The 23,492-nt window shown below is 47.7% G+C and overlaps 4 protein-coding genes across 6 annotated transcripts in view; 3 read left to right on the plus strand and 1 right to left on the minus strand.

The window, feature by feature from the left end:
* The window catches only part of LOC140377066 (uncharacterized), a 43,718-nt gene continuing 20,226 nt past the window's right edge, over positions 1-23,492 (minus strand). Inside the window, exons 3-4 of one of the 2 annotated variants that reach the window (XM_072462351.1) lie at positions 4,608-4,711; positions 1-1,857 (exon numbers count right to left, since the gene is read on the minus strand). In XM_072462351.1, the coding sequence (XP_072318452.1) occupies positions 3-1,857; positions 4,608-4,702 (1,950 nt within the window). In that variant the 5' untranslated portion in view covers positions 4,703-4,711 and the 3' untranslated portion in view covers positions 1-2. Of the gene's footprint in view, positions 1,858-4,607; positions 4,852-23,492 lie in introns of those variants that run through there. The other variant, XM_072462350.1, reaches the window with a different exon arrangement.
* Positions 4,952-16,242, plus strand: LOC140377068 (zinc finger Y-chromosomal protein 1-like). Of its 2 annotated transcripts, XM_072462353.1 has the most exons (3): positions 4,952-5,102; positions 8,582-8,694; positions 14,489-16,241. In XM_072462353.1, the coding sequence occupies exons 2-3, from the start codon at positions 8,591-8,593 to the stop codon at positions 15,912-15,914; spliced, it is 1,530 nt and encodes a 509-aa protein (XP_072318454.1). In that variant the 5' UTR covers positions 4,952-5,102; positions 8,582-8,590; the 3' UTR covers positions 15,915-16,241. The 2 variants fall into 2 exon arrangements, with proteins under 2 accessions (XP_072318454.1, XP_072318455.1); XM_072462354.1 differs by lacking the exon at positions 4,952-5,102 and having other exon boundaries at positions 8,602-8,698; positions 14,496-16,242.
* LOC140377070 (zinc finger Y-chromosomal protein-like) lies at positions 5,097-7,730 on the plus strand. The gene is made up of 2 exons (XM_072462355.1): positions 5,097-5,282; positions 6,346-7,730. The coding sequence occupies exons 1-2, from the start codon at positions 5,110-5,112 to the stop codon at positions 7,502-7,504; spliced, it is 1,332 nt and encodes a 443-aa protein (XP_072318456.1). The 5' UTR covers positions 5,097-5,109; the 3' UTR covers positions 7,505-7,730.
* On the plus strand, positions 19,416-21,154 carry LOC140378142 (zinc finger Y-chromosomal protein 1-like). The gene has a single exon (XM_072463830.1). The coding sequence runs from the start codon at positions 19,498-19,500 to the stop codon at positions 20,848-20,850; it is 1,353 nt and encodes a 450-aa protein (XP_072319931.1). The 5' UTR covers positions 19,416-19,497; the 3' UTR covers positions 20,851-21,154.

A 23,492-nucleotide genomic window follows, 5' to 3' on the forward strand; every position in this document is an offset into this window, starting at 1 on the left:
TATTATTCCATAGTTTGGTGGGCGGAGTCACTCTTGTCATGGTTCCTGGTCACATGCTTCTTCAGATGAGCACTTGTAATAAAACCTTTGTCACAAACTGAACAGACGAAAGGCCTCTCTCCCGTGTGGCTCCTCTGATGTATTTTCAGATTCCCCTTTTGTGCAAAGGTCTTGTCACAGACTGAACACTTGAAAGGTTTCTCCCCGGAGTGAACCAGCATGTGCATCTGCAGCGCCGACTTGTAATAGAACTCCTTCCCGCACAGTGAGCAGCTGCACTGTTTCCCGATCTCTCTGTCCAAGAAGGACGGGTCCACGGTGCCGTCCTCCACGTGAGTCTTCAGGTGCTCATTTAAATCAGAGTCTCTCAGAAAGTCCTCTCGACAAACCGGACACACGTGATGAACGAACCGCAGGTGTTGGTTGACTTCAAACTTAAAGGTGAAGCTTTTGTCACAGAGCGTACATTTGAAAGGCTTCTCTCCCGTGTGAACGAACATGTGCGTCTGCAGATACGACTTCTTCCTGAACTCTTTTCCACACTGGGAGCACTTGTGGGGTTTCATGTATCGCTTGATGAACGACTGATTCACAGTCCCGTCCTCCACATAACCTTTCAGGTGTTCATTTAGTTTGATGTTATTTGGAAAGTGCTCTCCACAAACTGGACAGATGAGATGAACACATTTCTGATGCAGCGTGAGATCAGCTTTGACAGCGAAGCCTTTCCCACAGACCGAGCACACGTGAGGCTTCTCTCCCGTGTGCGTCTTCACGTGACGCTTCAGATCGCTGTTCTGTTTGAAGTCTTTTCCACAGACGGAGCAGTGGAACGGCTTCTCCCTGGTGTGCACCTGCATGTGTCGTCTTAAGGCAAAGTTATTGGTGAATTCCTTGCCACACTCTGAACAGGCCTTGAGGATGGACTGGTCCACCGTGCCGTCCTCCACGTGCGTCCTCAGATGCTCCTTCAGTTTGATGCTGTCGGGAAACGTCCTCTCACAGACGGAACACTTGTGCGTCCTCTCTCCCGTGTGGATCCTCATGTGTCTTTTCAGATCACAGTTTTGTTTGAAGTCTTTCTCACAGACGGCGCAGTGGAACGGCTTCTCCCCCGTGTGAACCTGCACGTGTCGTCTTAACGCCGTGTTGTTGGTGAACTCTTTGCCGCAGAAAGAACAGGCCTTGAGGACGGAGCGGTCCACGCTGCCGTCCTCCACGTGGCTCCTCAGATGTTCGTTCAGTTTGACACTGTCTGGAAAACACTCCTTACAAACTAAACACATGTGATGTCGATCCTGTAGATGTTGAGTGAGAGAAGATTTTCTACTAAAATCTTTTTTACAAACTGAACATCTGGTGGGCCAGTTTCCCAAATCATGAGACGCGTCGGACGTAGAGCTCGTCCCACACGTGTTGCTTCTGTTCACTTCACCAAAGTCCTCTGAGTGAACCAACATGTGTATGTTCAACTTGGATTTCATCGTAAAGCTCTTGCCACACTTTGAGCAGCTGTAAGGTCTTTTGTCCCTCACTGCAGCTCCAGGAGGAACCATGGCGTAGCTCCTCTTGCTGTGGGCCTGTTGTTGACTATAGTCTTCTGAGTGCTCGGTGTCTTCAGAGCTGTCAGTGTGCTCCTCACTATCTGAGTGGAACTGTGTGAGTGGATCTGAGCTGCAGCCTGCTTCTGTCACATTAGTTTCCTCTCTGTTCTCCTCAGTTGCTCTTTGATGAAGCACAGAGGACTTGTCTTCATCCTCTTCACTTTTCACACTGACCATGTGAAGAGGAAACTCTTGCGGCTCCTGCTTGATGCACAGCTCTGGCTCCTCCTCTTTCAGGTGGGCGGGCTCCACACTGGACACAAACAACAACAGCGTTACAAACAAACACTTTCACACGTTTAACTCTAGAAATACTTCATAAATACTTCATAAATACTTCATTTGTCATAAAAGAACAGTTCCAAACGGCTTAAATCAGAGGATTCTTTGATTTCAATGTTTCCGTAAAGTTTGCGTCTGAATTTCCTCCTCACATGAAACAGCTAAATTAATGTTTAGGGTTAAAGGTCAAGAGGATGGGACCCCGAGTCCGTCCCAGGCCACACAGAGACATCGACCCTCCAGCGTGTCCTGGGTCGGCCCCGGGGCCTCATCCCAGACGCTTCCCGCTCGGCTCAAACCGTCCCAGTGCATGTCGCAGGTCCTGTGTTATGGAATCAGCTCTGTCCATGTTAAAGAGGCGACACAGTCTCTTCATTTAAGTCCAGGCTTAAACGTTCCTCTTAGAAATCGCTTATGGTCAGAGTAGTTAGGAACATAAAGATAAACCCACAGCTTCAGCTACGCTGCCCTAGGAGTAACTGTGCTGGGGGAAGTATGACAGCTTGAGCACTATCCTCTTCTTCTGACTACTTATGCTATCAAACAATATTTATTTTTTAATTCCACTTGCAAACTGTTCACCGCCTTCTTTTCTTTCTCTCACTCCTGAGGACCTGTGGACCCAGATGTCCCTCCCCTGGTGAAGTGTCCCTGCCCCGTGTGGACGGTCCCTCATCTGCCTGAGGAGTGGGTCCAGCTCCAGTCTCCCTCACGTCTGTGAGAGTCACATCCTCCTTCACTGGAACTAACCCAGGTTAAGGACAGAGGGAGGGTCTAAGGACAGAGGGAGGGTCTAAGGACAGAAGGAGGGTCTAAGGACAGAGGGAGGGTCTAAGGACAGAAGGAGGGTCTAAGGACAGAGGGAGGGTCTAAGGACAGAAGGAGGGTCTAAGGACAGAAGGAGGAGCTAAGGACAGAAGGAGGGTCTAAGGACAGAAGGAGGGTCTAAGGACAGAAGGAGGGTCTAAGGACAGAAGGAGGGTCTAAGGACAGAAGGAGGAGCTAAGGACAGAAGGAGGGTCTAAGGACAGAGGGAGGGTCTAAGGACAGAGGGAGGGTCTAAGGACAGAGGGAGGGTCTAAGGACAGAGGACTCCAGGACATCGAGACATGGAGCCGACCCCTGACCGCGCCCTCCGACCCCTGACCGCGCCCTCCGACCCCTGACCGCGCCCTCCGACCCCTGACCGCGCCCTCCGACCCCTGAGTCCACGCTGTAAGGCCCCTCCCCCTTTCTAAAGTCCACAAAACAAACCACAGAGAAACGTTCCTGGTCAAACTGTTGTGTCTTTGTCGCGTCTGGAATAACGTTAGATTTAAGAACTATTATTAGATGGAACATGAGAGTATTTAGAGCTTCTACTCGAGTACTTGTACTCACAGCCTTGGATCAGCATCAGAGACATTAAAGTCATTTAAGACATTAAAGTCATTTAAAACATTAAAGTCATTTAAGACATTAAAGTCATTTAAGACATTAAAGTCATTTAAGACATTAAAGTCATTTAAAACATTAAAGTCATTTAAAACATTAAAGTCATTTAAGACATTAAAGTCATTTAAGACATTAAAGTCATTTAAAACATTAAAATCATTTAAGACATAAAGTCATTTAAAACATTAAAGTCATTTAAAACATTAAAGTCATTTAAAACATTAAAGTAATTTAAGACATTAAAGTCATTTAAGACATTAAAGTCATTTAAGACATTAAAGTCATTTAAAACATTAAAGTCATTTAAAACATTAAAGTCATTTAAAACATTAAAGTAATTTAAGACATTAAAGTCATTTAAGACATTAAAGTCATTTAAGACATTAAAGTCATTTAAGACGTTAAAGTCATTTAAGACGTTAAAGTCATTTAAGACGTTAAAGTCATTTAAGACGTTAAAGTCATTTAAGACGTTAAAGTCATTTAAGACGTTAAAGTCATTTAAGACGTTAAAGTCATTTAAAACGTTAAAGTCATTTAAGACGTTAAAGTCATTTAAGACGTTAAAGTCATTTAAAACGTTAAAGTCATTTAAAAGAGGAGCAGAACTCATGTTGTCATTTGTAGTAAGTGTGGAACATGTTTTGACCGGGGCCGATGGAAAGTATTGAACAGGCTCATTCTGGCATCATGACACTGCAGGTTCATGAGCTGCAGCTGCTGCAGGTTCATGAGCTGCAGCTGCTGCAGGTTCATGAGCTGCTGCAGCAGCTGCAGGTTCATGAGCTGCAGCAGCAGCTGCAGGTTCATGAGCTGCTGCAGCAGCTGCAGGTTCATGAGCTGCTGCAGCAGCTGCAGGTTCATGAGCTGCAGCAGGTTCATGAGCTGCAGCAGGTTCATGAGCTGCAGCAGGTTCATGAGCTGCTGCAGGTTCATGAGCTGCAGCTGCTGCAGGTTCATGAGCTGCAGCTGCTGCAGGTTCATGAGCTGCAGCTGCTGCAGGTTCATGAGCTGCAGCTGCTGCAGGTTCATGAGCTGCAGCTGCTGCAGGTTCATGAGCTGCAGCTGCTGCAGGTTCATGAGCTGCAGCTGCTGCAGGTTCATGAGCTGCAGCTGCTGCAGGTTCATGAGCTGCAGCTGCTGCAGGTAAATGCTCGTTAGCATGTGAGCTAACGACACTAATCTAAACACTTTCAGTCGCAGAAACAGCCCTGCTTTTTCATACTCGGTGCTGTTTGGAGGCTAATGCTAACGTAAGAAAGGCTTTGGTTAGATCAAGTCACTTACGCGTCACTGTGTGTGTCCTCCGCGGGCCCCCAGGAGCCACAGGGGCCCCGGGGCTCCCACAGCTCCGTCTCCTCCTTCAGCTTCACTTCTGCCATGTCTCACTGCTCTGTCCCCGGGGCTGTTTGTCTCACACTGAGCTTCAGAAGCTCTGTTAGCTCCATTAGCTTCTTTAGCTCCAGAGCTAATCACACAGGGGTCCTCATCCCGAGGACCCGCGGTCTGCCCCCTTGAGGCGTCATTTTCGCTAACCCTGTCCCAAAGTCATGAACATAACCTCATCCTAGTGATGAAAACATTTTATAAAAAGTGTTTTTGACCTGGGTTTGGGAACTTAAGTCCCAAAGCTCAGCGTGTTCTAAACAGGCAGCTGTGAGGACGGCCGCGGGTCCTCGGGATGAGGACCCCTGTGTGATTAGCTCTGGAGCTAAAGAAGCTAATGGAGCTAACAGAGCTACTGAAGCTCAGTGTGAGACAAACAGCCCCGGGGACAGAGCAGTGAGACATGGCAGAAGTGAAGCTGAAGGAGGAGACGGAACTGTGGGAGCCCCGGGGCCCCTGTGGCTCCTGGGGGCCCGCGGAGGAGCCCCGGGGCCCCTGTGGCTCCTGGGGGCCCGCGGAGGAGGCCCGGGGCCCCTGTGGCTCCTGGGGGCCCGCGGAGGACACACACAGTGACGCGTAAGTCTCGGAGGATCCGCACTAAACATTTGTAGTTGGAAAAAGCGTCTCATCGTGTTACCAACAAGTTTATTAAATATTCTTCATTTGATTTGTGCCAAAACTGAGCTCAGGTAAATCTGACACATTGAACTCTAAGGGTTACGGTCTGTATGTAGCTTTAGGGTTATGTAGACCTGGGCAAGCTGCGGCCCGCGGGCCACACCCTTTGTCTTTATAATCCGGCCCGCCAAACATGCCAAGTAATATTACATTATTATTAATATGTATTTTTGCCCTCAGGCATCTGTCTGCACTTGTGTCCTTAATACATTTGACCTGAAATGAATTAAACCAGTGATCGCGGGCTCCGCTACTGGCCTGGATTTGAATATGGCCCTCGGATGAAAATAATTGCCCACCCCTGACTAGAGTCTTATTGTTCAGGGAGTACGGGGTCCGGGGCCCTTTGCTCAAGGCTGTCCGGCCCCTGTATGACCAGAGGGGGCGCTGTGTTCACTGCAGGAAGTCAAACCTGTTCCCAGTGCATGAGGGACTCCTCAGGGCTGCGCTTTGTCACCGATTCTGTTCATTGAGGGCACGGTCAGGGGGTCGGAGGGCGCGGTCAGGGGGTCGGAGGGCACGGTCAGGGGTCGGAGGGCGCAGTCAGGGGGTTGGAGGGTGCGGTCAGGGGTTCGGAGGGCGCGGTCAGGGGTCGGCTCCATCAAACCTGGACCTGCGACATGCACTGGGACGGTTTGAGCCGAGCGGGAAGCGTCTGGGATGAGGCCCCGGGGCCGACCCAGGACACGCTGGAGGGTCGATGTCTCTGTGTGGCCTGGGACGGACTCAGGGTCCCATCTTCTTGACCTTTAACCCTAAACATTAATTTAGCTGTTTCATGTGAGGAGGAAATTCAGACGCAAACTTTACGGAAACATTGAAATCAAAGAATCCTCTGATTTAAGCCGTTTGGAACTGTTCTTTTATGACAAATGAAGTATTTATGAAGTATTTATGAAGTATTTCTAGAGTTAAACGTGTGAAAGTGTTTGTTTGTAACGCTGTTGTTGTTTGTGTCCAGTGTGGAGCCCGCCCACCTGAAAGAGGAGGAGCCAGAGCTGTGCATCAAGCAGGAGCCGCAAGAGTTTCCTCTTCACATGGTCAGTGTGAAAAGTGAAGAGGATGAAGACAAGTCCTCTGTGCTTCATCAAAGAGCAACTGGGGAGAACAGAGAGGAAACTAATGTGACAGAAGCAGGCTGCAGCTCAGATCCACTCACACAGTTCCACTCAGATAGTGAGGAGCACACTGACAGCTCTGAAGACACCGAGCACTCAGAAGACTATAGTCAACAACAGGCCCACAGCAAGAGGAGCTACGCCATGGTTCCTCCTGACCACACACCATACAGCTGCTCAGGCCAAAGACCATACTGCTGCTCAGAGTGTGGGAGGAGCTTTAGGAAGAAGTCACAATTAAGGGATCACAAGTTCAGTCACACACGAGAGGAAAAGCCACATAAATGTCCAGTTTGTGACAAAACGTTCCTTGATAAAGCTCAGCTCACACATCACCTGAGGAATAAACATCACATGTGTCCAGTGTGTGAGGCCTGTTTCCCAGACAACGTGAATCTGAAGAAACACCTGAAGACTCACGTAGAGGACGGGACCCTTCAGCAGTCGATGGCCTTTAAGCAGATGTCATATTTGCAGGAGCACATGTTCAGTCACTCGGGAGAAAAGCCACATAAATGCCCCGAGTGTGGCAAGAGGTTCACGAGAAAGTCCTACGTGAAGCGACACATGGCGGATCACGTGGGAGGGAAGCCTTACAGGTGTTCAGTTTGTGTGAAAAGTTTCAAGGACAAATACTGTGTGATTAAACACGAGAAAAGCTTCCATAACGTGTGCCGCATTTGTGAGAGCGGCTTCAAACATGAGACCACTCGACGGTTGCACATGAAAACACACCAAGTGACTCCGAACGACAAACCTTACAGGTGTTTAGAATGTGGGCGGAGATTTCCCCACGTGGCCAGACTACAAAAGCACTTAAGCGTTCACTCGGAAAAGAGGAAACTCCATCCGGAATGTGGTGCAGAGGTGAAGGACACGTCGCTGCTCATTGTGGAAAGTGTTTGTGTCGACACGTGTTTGTTCTCTCACGAGAAGGAGCTTTCAGATGTTCAGTTTGTGAAAAAGGTTTTATATCTAAATGGGAAGTTAACAAATGTCTAACGATCGTCACACGTGTCCAGCTTGTAAAGAAACTGAAGCTCACGCAAACGGACGATGGAAGTGACAATGTGTCGTGCACAAAACGAGGGGACAAACCTTTCAGATGTTCAGTTTGTGTGAAGACCAAACACACCAGGAGAGAGGCCTTTCGCTCGTTCAGTTTGTGAATATCAGAAGAACTTTGCTGTGTCCTGGTAAAAACTGAATTGATTTGCTCTTGTTTATCATTTAATTTATAAAAATGTTCACGTCGTTTCACCATAAAAACTGTGTGTTAGGATTTCTTTGTATTAGACGTTTTCATAAAAGTACATGGAATGGTTTGACTGGAAAGTGCAAATCTTGGATTTATATGTGACATTAGTTTCACAGCTCGGGCTTGTTCAGGGCGAATACTGGGAGTCATTTCATCTCATTTATCTCTGATTGTTTTTATTTTATTGTTAAAAAATAGAAGGAAATCCTCAGAGCTGAGAGAAGCTGGGAGTGATGGCTCTACTGCTGTGACAGTTTGTTACCATGGTGACAGCGTGTGACTTTGTTGACTTCTCTTAGATGTGAATAGTCTCTGGTTTGGGCCCCACACGGAGCTGCTGATAGGACAGAAGCTTTTAGAGATTCTTCTGTGTCTCTCTTCCATACGTTAGGACAAGATCCAGAGTGTGAGTCGCTTTATTTACATTCTGAGTGAAACCAATGCTGTCTAACAAGGCGCTGAAGGCATTACTGAGAGAGTCATCACTCACGTTCACGTGGATATTAAAGTCCATTAAGTATTATTCTAGGGTTTTCAGACAAATGACACAAAACTGTAATATCACCACATTTACACTTTAAAAGAGCATTTATAATAATGTGTACATTTTCATATATTTCCTTCTTCTAATACAGTAGACAACATTTAACCAGTTGCTTATTGTATGAACACATTTTAGAGCTCGTGGCCTCTTGTTTCCAAGACTCGGTCGCGTGTTGTTCTCTGACAATCTGGCAACCCTGGCCCTCTGTCCCAGTGTGATTAGCACCGAAGCTAACGAAGCTAAAGAGCCCGGTGCGGAGCCTTAAAGTTTGACAGAGCAGTGAGACATGGCAGAAGTGAAGCTGAAGGAGGAGACGGAGCTGTGGGAGCCCCGGGGCCCCTGTGGCTCCTGGGGGCCCGCGGAGGAGCGCACACACGGCTCAGGCTCGGCGTAAGTGACGCGGTTTGATCGAAAGGCGGAGGCTAAGCTAATGCTAATGCTAACAGTAGCCGGACTCTTGTCCAGGTTCCAGCTTCTTTTGGACTAAAACGTTGGATAAAAAGTCCTGCACAAAAAGAGAGATATTATAATAATGATGATGATAATAATATATATAATAATGATATAATGATATAATAATATATATAATAATATAATAATACATAATAATATCTAATAATAATAATGATAATAATATATGATGATAATAATATATAATAATAATAATGATGATAATAATATATATAATAATGATAATAATACATCATAATATCTAATAATAAAAATGATAATAATATATAATAATAATAATGATGATGATAATATATATAATATCTAATAAGGATATGAATTATATATAATAATAATATAATGATGATGATAATATATAATAATGATAATAATAATAATGATAATAATAATGATAATAATATATATAATAATAATGATAATATATATAATAATGATAATAATAATAATGATAATAATATATGATGATGATAATATATAATAATAATGATGATAATATATATAATAATATCTAATAATGATATGAATTACATATAATATAATAATGATGATAATAATATATAATAATAATATATAATAATGATAATAATAATATATAATAATAATAATAATGATAATAATAATGATAATATATATAATAATGATAATAATATATAATAATAATAATGATAATATATATATATATATATATATATATATAATAATAATATATATAATAATGATAATAATAATATATAATAATAATAATAATGATAATAATAATGATAATATATATAATAATGGTAATAATATATAATAATAATAATGATAATATATATATATATATATATATATATATATAATAATATATATAATAATGATAATAATAATATATAATAATAATAATAATGATAATAATAATGATAATATATATAATAATGATAATAATATATAATAATAATAATGATAATATATATATATAATAATAATATATATAATAATGATAATAATATATATATTAATAATAATGATGATAATAATAGAGGCAGTGCAAAGTGGTTCACTGAGTCGTGAGGCTTCAAGTTAACAAATTACCTTCCAGGAAAATAAAATAAATGTTTAATGAGAAAAGATGAGCCTTTATTTGTCCCACGATGGGGAAGACGTGCAGGTCCTGCAGAGATGAAGTCTGCAGCCGCTCACCTTCTCAGCAGAGGGCGCTGTAGTCTCTGTTTGTCCCTGGCTGTGGCTCCAGCGTACCACACGGTGATGGAGGAGGTGATTGAGGAGGTGATGGAGGAGGTGATGGAGGAGGTGATGGAGGAGGTGATTGCCGTGTAGAACTGCACCATCATCTTTCCTCAGCTGCTGCAGGAAGTACATCCTCTGCTGGAGCTTCTTGATGAGGAGCTGATGGTGAAGGGGGGGTCCTGGGGGGAGGAGTCTGTGATGGTGAGGGGGGGTCCTGGGGGGAGGAGTCTGTGATGGTGAGGGGGGGTCCTGGGGGGAGGAGTCTGTGATGGTGAGGTGGGTCCTGGGGGGAGGAGTCTGTGATGGTGAGGGGGGTCCTGGGGGGAGGAGTCTGTGATGGTGAGGGGGGTCCTGGGGGGAGGAGTCTGTGATGGTGAGGGGGGGTCCTGGGGGGAGGAGTCTGTGATGGTGAGGGGGGGTCCTGGGGGGAGGAGTCTGTGATGGTGAGGGGGGGTCCTGGGGGGAGGAGTCTGTGATGGTGAGGGGGGTCCTGGGGGAGGAGTCTGTGATGGTGAGGTGGGTCCTGGGGGGAGGAGTCTGTGATGGTGAGGGGGGTCCTGGGGGAGGAGTCTGTGATGGTGAGGGGGGTCCTGGGGGAGGAGTCTGTGATGGTGAGGGGGGGTCCTGGGGGGAGGAGTCTGTGATGGTGAGGGGGGGTCCTGGGGGGAGGAGTCTGTGATGGTGAGGGGGGGTCCTGGGGGGAGGAGTCTGTGATGGTGAGGTGGGTCCTGGGGGGAGGAGTCTGTGATGGTGAGGGGGGTCCTGGGGGGAGGAGTCTGTGATGGTGAGGGGGGTCCTGGGGGGAGGAGTCTGTGATGGTGAGGGGGGGTCCTGGGGGGAGGAGTCTGTGATGGTGAGGGGGGGTCCTGGGGGGAGGAGTCTGTGATGGTGAGGGGGGGTCCTGGGGGGAGGAGTCTGTGATGGTGAGGGGGGTCCTGGGGGAGGAGTCTGTGATGGTGAGGTGGGTCCTGGGGGGAGGAGTCTGTGATGGTGAGGGGGGTCCTGGGGGAGGAGTCTGTGATGGTGAGGGGGGTCCTGGGGGAGGAGTCTGTGATGGTGAGGGGGGGTCCTGGGGGGAGGAGTCTGTGATGGTGAGGGGGGGTCCTGGGGGGAGGAGTCTGTGATGGTGAGGGGGGGTCCTGGGGGGAGGAGTCTGTGATGGTGAGGGGGGTCCTGGGGGGAGGAGTCTGTGATGGTGAGGGGGGGTCCTGGGGGGAGGAGTCTGTGATGGTGAGGGGGGTCCTGGGGGAGGAGTCTGTGATGGTGAGGGGGGGTCCTGGGGGGAGGAGTCTTCTGGGCGTTGAACTCCAGGTTGTTACCGCTCCACCTCCTGTAGACAAACATGAGTCCCATGAGGGTGGTGTCGTCATGGTGATGAGGGTGGTGTCGTCGTGGTGATGAGGGTGGTGTCGTCGTGGTGATGAGGGTGGTGTCGTCGTGGTGATGAGGGTGGTGTCGTCGTGGCTGGAGGTGCAGCAGTTTGTCACAGGGAGAAGAGCAGGGGGGAAAGTACACAGCCCTGTGGAGTTCCTGTGCTGATAGTCCCAGTGTCTGAGGCGTTCTTCTCCAGCCGCACACACTGACTCCATCAGGAAGTCAATGCTCCACCTGCAGGTGGAGTCAGGCACGTTGAGCTGGGAGAGCTTGTCCTGGAGCAGAGCAGGAGGTGGTGTAGATCCTGGTGTAGGTTCCCGGGGAGTCCAGGTGCTGCAGGTGAAGTGGAGAGCCAGGTTTAGGGCGTCGTCCAAAGACCTGTTGGCTCTGTAGGTGAACTGCAGGGGGTCCAGAGGGGGGAGGAGGACCAGGCGCTCAAATGGGGGGGGCGGGGTTGGGTTGGCAGAGGTGGCCACAGTGGGGGAGGGGGGGTCTGCAGTAGAAGGAGTTGAGTTGTTGGGCCAGTTTTCTGTAGTCAACAGAAGGGGGGGCTTTGGGCTTGTAGTTTGTGAGAAGCCGGAGCCCACTCCACACAGAGGCGGGGCCACTCCACACAGAGGCGGGGCCACTCCACACAGAGGCGGGGCCACTCCACACAGAGGCGGGGTTGTTCAGACTCGTACTGTAACGGGCTCTAGCTCTCGACACCTCCTCCTGAACCCGTACTTTGCATCTTTGTAGCGCTCTCTAAGAAAACACTATTAATAGAAAAGCTCTTATAAACTAAACTCTTATATTCTTAATTAGGACTAGAAAGAAAAAATACAAATAAAATAGAATTAAGATAATTACAGTGGCAAAAGTAAACACTCTTATTTACAGCATTTATATGGACGGAGAATATTGCACCAGCAGACCACACCTACAGGAGCTGATGCACCACAGAGTCAGAGAAGGTCTTCAGGAGTGGCCCTGTCAGGAGCGGCCTTGTCAGGAGTGGCCCTGTCAGGAGCGGCCCTGTCAGGAGCGGCCCTGTCACTCCTTAAGACCTGAGTCTCCTCAGGAGGTGGAGCCGACTCTGGCTCTTCCTGTACAGTCTGTGTTATGAGTCCAGTTTGTGGTTCAGATGAAACACCAGGTCTTTGAATGAGTCACTCTCTCAATGTCCCGTCCCTGGATGTTCACTGGTGAGGGGGGCGTGGCCTCTCCTTGGTCTTCTGCGTTGATGAGGAGGAGGTTCCACAAAGTCCTGCTCCAGTCCTCTGTCCTCTGTCCTCCACATCATCGTCTGTGATGAGTCCCATGATGGCAGAGTGGTCAGAGAACTTTTGCAGGACACAGCTGTCCATGTCTGAGGTCTGCAGTGTAGAGGGTGAAGAGAAAGGGCACCAGGACAGTGCCCTGGGGCCCCCCACACTGCAGGTCCCCCACACTGCAGGTCCTCCACACTGCAGGTCCCTCACACTGCAGGTCCCTCACACTGCAGGCTCTCCACACTGCAGGTCCCTCACACTGCAGGCCCTCCACACTGCAGGTCCTCCACACTGCAGGCCCTCCACACTGCAGGCCCTCCACACTGCAGGTCCTCCACACTGCAGGTCCCTCACACTGCAGGTCCCTCACACTGCAGGTCCTCCACACTGCAGGTCCCCCACACTGCAGGTCCTCCACACTGCAGGCCCTCCACACTGCAGGCCCTCCACACTGCAGGTCCTCCACACTGCAGGTCCCTCACACTGCAGGTCCCTCACACTGCAGGTCCTCCACACTGCAGGTCCCCCACACTGCAGGTCCCTCACACTGCAGGTCCCTCACACTGCAGGTCCCTCACACTGCAGGTCCTCCACACCGCAGGTCCTCCACACCGCAGGCCCTCCACACTGCAGGTCCTCCACACTGCAGGTCCTCCACACTGCAGGTCCCTCACACTGCAGGTCCCTCACACTGCAGGTCCTCCACACTGCAGGTCCCTCACACTGCAGGTCCTCCACACTACAGGCCCTCCACACTGCAGGTCCCCACACTGCAGGTCCCTCACACTGCAGGTCCCTCACACTGCAGGTCCTCCACACTGCAGGTCCCTCACACTGCAGGTCCTCCACACTACAGGCCCTCCACACTGCAGGTCCTCCACACTGCAGGTCCTCCACACTACAGGTCCCTCACACTGCAGGTCCCTCACACTGCAGGTCCTCCACACTGCAGGTCCCCCATACTGCAGGTCCCTCACACTGCAGGTCCTCCACACTACAGGCCCTCCACACTGCAGGTCCCCACACTGCAGGTCCCTCACACTGCAGGTCCTCCACACTGCAGGTCCTCCACACTGCAGGTCCCCCACACTGCAGGTCCCTCACACTGCAGGTCCTCCACACTGCAGGCCCTCCACACTGCAGGTCCCTCACACTGCAGGTCCTCCACACTGCAGGTCCGAGTGTCAGACACACAGTCTGTGTGCTTGGGGGACGGGTGAGTCCAGGGGGACTGTGTGCTGGGGGGATGGGTGAGTCCAGGTGAAGTGGGGAGCTGATGGTCCGGGGCAGAGAAGTGAAGAGGAACAGATGCAGGGCATTGTCCAGCTGTGGAAGAGGGAGCATGCAGCTGTGCAGGGGGAGGGTCTGTGCAGGGGGAGGGTCTGTGCAGGGGGAGGGTCTGTGCAGGGGGAGGGTCTGTGCAGGGGGAGGGTCTGTGCAGGGGGAGGGTCTGTGCAGGGGGAGGGGTCTCTGCAGGGGGAGGGGCAGTGATTGATCAAATCTCAGGAAGTGAGAATTTAGCTCATTCACCCACTGTAGGTCTCCCTCCGTCTGGACAGGGGGGACTTTGAAGCCCGAGATGGTTTTCAGGCTCCTCCCACTCCCTGAATGTTCTGCTGCTGCAGCTGGTCCTCCTCTTGTAGCTTCCTCCTGATCTTCCTCCTCAGCTTCTTCTGCACAGTCCAGGGCAATACATAATAAGTAAAACGTGAAGGTCAGATGAGCCTCAAAGGTCTAAACATCACAAATACTACTTCTACTGTGGAGCAATAGTATGAGTAGAAACATCAGGTCTGTGGTGTTAACGTGTTAAACGTGTGAAAGTGTTTGTTTGTAACGCTGTTGTTGTTTGTGTCCAGTGTGGAGCCCGCCCACCTGAAAGAGGAGGAGCCAGAGCTGTGCATCAAGCAGGAGCCGCAAGAGTTTCCTCTTCACATGGTCAGTGTGAAAAGTGAAGAGGATGAAGACAAGTCCTCTGTGCTTCATCAAAGAGCAACTGAGGAGAACAGAGAGGAAACTAATGTGACAGAAGCAGGCTGCAGCTCAGATCCACTCACACAGTTCCACTCAGATAGTGAGGAGCACACTGACAGCTCTGAAGACACCGAGCACTCAGAAGACTATAGTCAACAACAGGCCCACAGCAAGAGGAGCTACGCCATGGTTCCTCCTGGAGCTGCAGGGTCCGACAGACCTTTCAGCTGCTCAGAGTGTGGGAAGAGCTTTACACTGAAATCAAAGCTAAACAAACACATGTTGGTTCACTCAGAAGAGATTCCTCACAAGTGTTCAGTTTGTGCTAAAAGTTTCAAGTTCAAGTCCAGTGTAACCAACCACGAGAAGATCTTTCATAACATCTGTCGAGTTTGTGAGACGGGTTTTAAAGATGAAACGTCTCGGAAGTTGCACATGAAAACACACCAAAAACCATCCAAAGAATCTCGCAAAAGGACGGCCAGAAAGTCGTCTGAGAAAACATACAGCTGTTCATTCTGTGAAAAATGCTTTTACACAAAGTCAGATTTAGAAAGACACATCAGAATCCACACGGGCGAAAGGCCTTATGTGTGTCAGGTTTGTGAAGAAGACTTTACCCAAATGTCTTGTCTTTCGGACCATCAGAAATACGTCCATCACATGTGTCCGGTTTGTAAGGAGTGTTTTCCAGACAGAATGAAACTGATCGACCATCTGAAGACTCATGTAGAGGATGGAACTCTAGAGCAGTCAGTTCTGGAAAGGAAATACATGAAACGACACATTTGTTCTCAATGCGGGAAAGAGTGTAGAACCAATTCAGATTTGGTGAAGCACATGACGGTTCACACTGGAGAGAGACCGTACAAGTGTCCCATCTGTGAAGAAGACTTTATATTTAAGTTTAAAGTTGACCAACATCTAAGGTTTGTCCATCGCACCTGTTCAGTTTGTAAAGAGGAATTTCTGAGAGACACAGATTTAACTGAACACCTGAAAGCTCACGTGGAGGACGGCACTGTGGACTCTACGTTCTTGGAAAGAGTGAACAGAACTCCATACAGCTGCTGCGGGAAAACATTTGAGCTCAAGTCAAACTATCAGATGCACATGTTGGTTCACACTGGAGAGAAACCTTTCAAATGTTCAGTTTGTGAGAAGACATTTGCACGTAAGAATACTCTCAACACACACCTGAAAACTCACACAGGAGAAAAACCTTTCAAATGTTCCCTGTGTGAGAAAACTTTTACTCAATCAGGAAGTCTTAAAGCTCACCAGATGAGAAGCCACACGGGAGGATTGTGATGGAGATGGAAATCAAAAGAATGTTTTTGGCCCATGAGCTTTATCGGACAGGACAGTGCAGCGGGAAATGGGGATGAGACTGGGGAAGGACATGCAGAAAACGGCAACCCTCAGCTTTGGTGGTGACTTTAACCTCCACGTTCATCCCACAAACTCAAAGCACTGAAAACATGAGCGCTCGCCAATCCAGTTCTCCTCATGATTTATACGGAAAACTCTTTCGATACAGATGGATAATAACGCACTGACCCCGAGTGTCCACAGTGACAATGGTGAAACGTCTCCACCCGTCCTCTGGTATGCTGCCAAAGCAGGTTTGAGAGGTAAAATGATTGCCATGGTCTTGGCCAAAAGGAAACAAAAGCAAAATAAATTGATTGCCTTTGCGCCGGTTCCATTTGTCCAAAATGTTGTCTCTTCAGTTCTTTTGGTTAAAAAGTAAAAGTATATTTAAATGCAAGACTTAAGGCGATGTAAGGCACAATGGTGAGAGACTCTGGAACCGTCTGAGGACCTGGTCACCGCGTCTGCTCACACTGCTGCAGCTGCTCAGACTCTGTGCAGTGTCGCTCAGTGTCTGGAGAGCACTTTGACTGGAAGTTCACCTCTTACGACTGTAAGCTAAAGCTAAAGAGCGCCTGAAGTGAGCAGCGCCTGTGGTTTCCCCGTCTGGAGAGCGGCTTGTGACCGCTGATGATGACAGGAATCCACAGCGCTCTGTACCGCCCTCTGGTGGTGCAGGGGCAGTTCCACGCTCACCACAGCGCTCTATACCGCCCTCTGGTGGTGCAGGGGCAGTTCCACGCTCACCACAGCGCTCTGTACCGCCCTCTGGTGGTGCAGGGGCAGTTCCACGCTCACCACAGCGCTCTGTACCGCCCTCTGGTGGTGCAGGGGCAGTTCCACGCTCACCACAGCGCTCTATACCGCCCTCTGGTGGTGCAGGGGCAGTTCCACGCTCACCACAGCGCTCTATACCGCCCTCTGGTGGTGCAGGGGCAGTTCCACGCTCACCACAGCGCTCTATACCGCCCTCTGGTGGTGCAGGGGCAGTTCCACGCTCACCACAGCGCTCTATACCGCCCTCTGGTGGTGCAGGGGCAGTTCCACGCTCACCACAGCGCTCTGTACCGCCCTCTGGTGGTGCAGGGGCAGTTCCACGCTCACCACAGCGCTCTGTACCGCCCTCTGGTGGTGCAGGGGCAGTTCCACGCTCACCACAGCGCTCTGTACCGCCCTCTGGTGGTGCAGGGGCAGTTCCACGCTCACCACAGCGCTCTGTACCGCCCTCTGGTGGTGCAGGGGCAGTTCCACGCTCACCACAGCGCTCTATACCGCCCTCTGGTGGTGCAGGGGCAGTTCCACGCTCACCACAGCGCTCTGTACCGCCCTCTGGTGGTGCAGGGGCAGTTCCACGCTCACCACAGCGCTCTATACCGCCCTCTGGTGGTGCAGGGGCAGTTCCACGCTCACCACAGCGCTCTGTACCGCCCTCTGGTGGTGCAGGGGCAGTTCCACGCTCACCACAGCGCTCTGTACCGCCCTCTGGTGGTGCAGGGGCAGTTCCACGCTCACCACAGCGCTCTATACCGCCCTCTGGTGGTGCAGGGACAGTTCCACGCTCACCACAGCGCTCTGTACCGCCCTCTGGTGGTGCAGGGGCAGTTCCACGCTCACCACAGCGCTCTATACCGCCCTCTGGTGGTGCAGGGACAGTTCCACGCTCACCACAGCGCTCTGTACCGCCGTCTGGTGGTGCAGGGGCAGTTCCACGCTCACCACAGCGCTCTGTACCGCCCTCTGGTGGTGCAGGGGCAGTTCCACGCTCACCACAGCGCTCTATACCGCCCTCTGGTGGTGCAGGGACAGTTCCACGCTCACCACAGCGCTCTGTACCGCCCTCTGGTGGTGCAGGGGCAGTTCCACGCTCACCACAGCGCTCTATACCGCCCTCTGGTGGTGCAGGGGCAGTTCCACGCTCACCACAGCGCTCTGTACCGCCCTCTGGTGGTGCAGGGACAGTTCCACGCTCACCACAGCGCTCTGTACCGCCCTCTGGTGGTGCAGGGACAGTTCCACGCTCACCACAGCGCTCTGTACCGCCCTCTGGTGGTGCAGGGGCAGTTCCAGTTCCACGCTCACCACAGCGCTCTATACCGCCCTCTGGTGGTGCAGGGACAGTTCCACGCTCACCACAGCGCTCTGTACCGCCCTCTGGTGGTGCAGGGGCAGTGAACATGGGAAGCTGGCGGTTGCGTATAATGATGCTAAACACTTTATTGAGCCCTGTTGGACAAGTGTCTCGTTTCCGTTATATATAATATTCCCGCAGTAAATGCAGCGATTGTAATCTTGTCGTTTACATTTGTGAAGCGCCTTGAGGACTGGCCAAGGACACGAGAAATGCTTTTACATAAAAGGACTTCAAATTATTATTTTATTATTGTTTTAAATGTTTTATATGAACCAGTGTCTGAAATACAGCTCAATTGGTTGAATAATGTGTACATTTTCATATATTTCCTTCTTCTAATACAGTAGACAACATTTAACCAGTTGCTTATTGTATGAACACATTTTAGAGCTCGTGGCCTCTTGTTTCCAAGACTCGGTCGCGTGTTGTTCTCTGACAATCTGGCAACCCTGGCCCTCTGTCCCAGTGTGATTAGCACCGAAGCTAACGAAGCTAAAGAGCCCGGTGCGGAGCCTTAAAGTTTGACAGAGCGAAGTGAAACATGGCAGAAGTGAAGCTGAAGGAGGAGACGGAACTGTGGGAGCCCCGGGGCCCCTGTGGCTCCTGGGGGCCCGCGGAGGAGCGCACACACGGTTCAGGCTCGGCGTAAGTGACGCGGTTTGATCGAAAGGCGGAGGCTAAGCTAATGCTAATGCTAACAGTAGCCGGACTCTTGTCCAGGTTCCAGCTTCTTTTGGACTAAAACGTTGGATAAAAAGTCCTGCACAAAAAGAGAGATATTATAATAATGATGATGATAATAATATATATAATAATGATATAATGATATAATAATATATATAATAATATAATAATACATAATAATATCTAATAATAATAATGATAATAATATATGATGATAATAATATCCAATAATAATGATAATAATATATAATAATAATTATGATAATAATGATGATGATAATAATGTGTATATATAATGATGATATTAATAATAATATATATAATAATGATGATGATAATAATATATAATAGTAATAATAGAGGCAGTCCAAAGTAGTTTCTGGTTTGTTTTTAGGGACCGTTAACAAATTAAAATCCAGGAAAAAAATCTGAAATAAATGCTTAATGAGGGCAACACTTTTATAATGAGTAGAACATCAAGGTCAGATGAGCCTCAAAGGTCTAAACATCACAATTACTACTACTTCTACTGTGGAGCAATAGTATGAGTAGAAACATCAGGTCTGTGGTGTTAACGTGTTAAACGTGTGAAAGTGTTTGTTTGTAACGCTGTTGTTGTTTGTGTCCAGTGTGGAGCCCGCCCACCTGAAAGAGGAGGAGCCAGAGCTGTGCATCAAGCAGGAGCCGCAAGAGTTTCCTCTTCACATGGTCAGTGTGAAAAGTGAAGAGGATGAAGACAAGTCCTCTGTGCTTCATCAAAGAGCAACTGAGGAGAACAGAGAGGAAACTAATGTGACAGAAGCAGGCTGCAGCTCAGATCCACTCACACAGTTCCACTCAGATAGTGAGGAGCACACTGACAGCTCTGAAGACACCGAGCACTCAGAAGACTATAGTCAACAACAGGCCCACAGCAAGAGGAGCTACGCCATGGTTCCTCCTGGAGCTGCAGTGAGGGACAAACGACCTTACAGCTGTTCAGAGTGTGGCAAGAGTTTCACAATGAAATCCAAATTAAACCAACACATGTTGGTTCACTCAGAAGAGATTCCTCACAAGTGTTCAGTTTGTGCTAAAAAGTTTAAGTTCAAGTCTAATCTGACTAAACACGAGAAGATCTTTCATAACATCTGTCGAGTTTGTGAGACGGGTTTTAAAGATGAAACGTCTCGGAAGTTGCACATGAAAACACACCAAAAACCATCCAAAGAATCTCGCAAAAGGACGGCCAGAAAGTCGTCTGAGAAAACATACAGCTGTCCATTCTGTGAACGGTGTTTTCACGCTAAGTCGGGGTTAGAAATCCACATCAGAATCCACACGGGCGAAAGGCCTTATGTGTGTCAGGTTTGTGAAGAAGACTTTACCCAAATGTCTTGTCTTTCGGACCATCAGAAATACGTCCATCACATGTGTCCGGTTTGTAAGGAGTGTTTTCCAGACAGAATGAAACTAAATGAACATCTGAAGACTCATGTAGAGGATGGGACTCTAGAGCAGTCAGTTCTGGAAAGGAAATACATGAAACGACACATTTGTTCTCATTGTGGAAAGGAATTTAGAAGTAATTCAAATATGGAGAGGCACATGACGGTTCACACTGGAGAGAGACCTTTCAGGTGTCCCATCTGTGAAGAAGACTTTATATTTAAGTTTAAAGTTGACCAACATCTAAGGTTTGTCCATCGCACCTGTTCAGTTTGTAAAGAGGAATTTCTGAGAGACACAGATTTAACTGAACACCTGAAAGCTCACGTGGAGGACGGCACTGTGGACTCTACGTTCTTGGAAAGAGTGAACAGAACTCCATACAGCTGCTGCGGGAAAACATTTGAGCTCAAGTATAATTATCAGATGCACATGTTGGTTCACACTGGAGAGAAACCTTTCAAATGTTCAGTTTGTGAGAAGACCTTCTCACATAAAGGTACTCTCAACACACACCTGAAAACTCACACAGGAGAAAAACCTTTCAAATGTTCCCTGTGTGAAAGAACGTTCACTCAACAGGGAAATCTTAAAACTCACCAGATGAGAAGTCACACAGGAGGATTGTGAAATAGGAATGAGACTTGGGAAGGACATGCAGCAAATGGTTGGAGCAAATTTCATCCCAGTTCACAGGTTTAATAAACCTCTCAAACAACATTGAACTTCCTCTTGGATGCTAAAGCATTTTTGAGAGGTAAAATTATTGCCACCGCGAAAAAAATACAGGAAGTGTCTGAGCAAGTGATTGTTTGTATAACGCCAGTTATTTAGAGAAAAGGGCGGGGCTCCAGCGCAAAGCTCACTTAGGCTAAATACCTGCTATCGAAACTCAGTTAAATCTGACTGATGTTTAGGACTTGTACAGTGTAATTATAATAACGATTAAAAAATACAGAATTCTTTCATGTGGTTCATTTATCCGATAATCAAAGCCAAAATCAATGTTCAATAAACTAATTTTAAATTGAATGAATTCCAACAGATGTTAAGTTCTAGTTTTGTGATGGAAGAAAAACTGGGGATTGTTAAAGATGAACAGACAATGATTCACTCTCCTACAATCAGCCACTGCGAAGCCACAAATGTAACGGCCACTTTCTAAACCCTTTGGTCCGACATCTGTGTGTGACTCTGGGCGTGGCACAACAACACAACAACAACACAACGGTACAACAGTATTGCACTAACAGTATTGCACTCACAGTATTGCACTCAGATACAGTATTGCACTCACAGTATTGCACTCAGATACAGTATTGCACTTACAGCATTGCACTCAGATACAGTATTGCACTCACAGTATTGCACTCAGATACAGTATTGCACTCACAGTATTGCACTCACAGTATTGCACTCAGATACAGTATTGCACTCACAGTATTGCACTCAGATACAGTATTGCACTTACAGTATTGCACTCACAGTATTGCACTCAGATACAGTATTGCACTAACAGTATTGCACTTACAGTATTGCACTCAGATACAGAATTGCACTCAAAGTATTGCACTCAGATACAGTATTGCACTTACAGTATTGCACTTACAGTATTGCACTCAGATACAGTATTGCACTCACGGTATTGCACTCAGATACAGTATTGCACTCACGGTATTGCACTCAGATACAGTATTGCACTCATAGTATTGCACTCAGATACAGTATTGCACTAACAGTATTGCACTCCGATACAGTATTGCAATCACAGTATTGCACTCAGATACAGTATTGCACTTACAGTATTGCACTCACACTATTGCACTCAGATACAGTATTGCACTTACAGTATTGCACTCAGATACAGTATTGCACTCACAGTATTGCACTCAGATACAGTATTGTGCTCACCGTATTGAACTCAGATACAGTATTGCACTCAGATACAGTATTCCACTCACAGTATTGCACTTACAGTATTGCACTCAGATACAGTATTGCGCTCACCGTATTGCACTCAGATACAGTATTGCACCCACAGTATTGCACTTACAGTATTGCACTCAGATACAGTATTGCACTCAAAGCATTGCACTCAGATACAGTATTGCACTCATAGTATTGCACTCAGATACAGTATTGCACTCAGATACAGTATTGCACTCACAGTATTGCACTCAGATACAGTATTGCACTCACAGTATTGCACTCAGATACAGTATTGCACTCACAGTATTGCACTCAGATACAGTATTGCACTCACAGTATTGCACTCAGATACAGTATTGCACTCACAGTATTGCACTCAGATACAGTATTGCACTCACAGTATTGCACTCAGATACAGTATTGCACTAACAGTATTGCACTTACAGTATTGCACTCAGATACAGAATTGCACTCAAAGTATTGCACTCAGATACAGTATTGCACTTACAGTATTGCACTTACAGTATTGCACTCAGATACAGTATTGCACTCACGGTATTGCACTCAGATACAGTATTGCACTCACGGTATTGCACTCAGATACAGTATTGCACTCATAGTATTGCACTCAGATACAGTATTGCACTAACAGTATTGCACTCCGATACAGTATTGCAATCACAGTATTGCACTCAGATACAGTATTGCACTTACAGTATTGCACTCACACTATTGCACTCAGATACAGTATTGCACTTACAGTATTGCACTCAGATACAGTATTGCACTCACAGTATTGCACTCAGATACAGTATTGTGCTCACCGTATTGAACTCAGATACAGTATTGCACTCAGATACAGTATTCCACTCACAGTATTGCACTTACAGTATTGCACTCGGATACAGTATTGCGCTCACCGTATTGCACTCAGATACAGTATTGCACCCACAGTATTGCACTTACAGTATTGCACTCAGATACAGTATTGCACTCAAAGCATTGCACTCAGATACAGTATTGCACTCATAGTATTGCACTCAGATACAGTATTGCACTCAGATACAGTATTGCACTCACAGTATTGCACTCAGATACAGTATTGCACTCACAGTATTGCACTCAGATACAGTGTTGCACTCACAGTATTGCACTCAGATACAGTATTGCACTCACAGTATTGCACTCAGATACAGTATTGCACTCACAGTATTGCACTCAGATACAGTATTGCACTCACAGTATTGCACTCAGATACAGTATTGCACTCACAGTATTGCACTCAGATACAGTATTGCACTCACAGTATTGCACTCAGATACAGTATTGCACTCACAGTATTG

The sequence above is a fragment of the Eucyclogobius newberryi genome, unplaced genomic scaffold (genome assembly GCF_026437365.1).
Source record: "Eucyclogobius newberryi isolate DKJ021-1_F unplaced genomic scaffold, fEucNew1.0.hap1 SCAF_4, whole genome shotgun sequence".
NCBI lineage: Eukaryota > Metazoa > Chordata > Actinopteri > Gobiiformes > Gobiidae > Eucyclogobius > Eucyclogobius newberryi.

What these genes read in the sequence shown, in the direction of transcription:
- LOC140377070 (XM_072462355.1), top strand. Translation starts at nt 5,110, where the DNA reads ATGGCAGAAGTGAAGCTGAAGGAGGAGACGGAACTGTGGGAGCCCCGG. An exon ending in GAGGACACACACAGTGACGC is followed by an intron (nt 5,283 to 6,345) that starts GTAAGTCTCGGA and finishes GTTTGTGTCCAG; the next exon opens with TGTGGAGCCCGCCCACCTGA.
- LOC140377068 (XM_072462353.1), top strand. Translation starts at nt 8,591, where the DNA reads ATGGCAGAAGTGAAGCTGAAGGAGGAGACGGAGCTGTGGGAGCCCCGG. An exon ending in ACACACGGCTCAGGCTCGGC is followed by an intron (nt 8,695 to 14,488) that starts GTAAGTGACGCG and finishes GTTTGTGTCCAG; the next exon opens with TGTGGAGCCCGCCCACCTGA.
- LOC140378142 (XM_072463830.1), top strand. Translation starts at nt 19,498, where the DNA reads ATGGTCAGTGTGAAAAGTGAAGAGGATGAAGACAAGTCCTCTGTGCTT.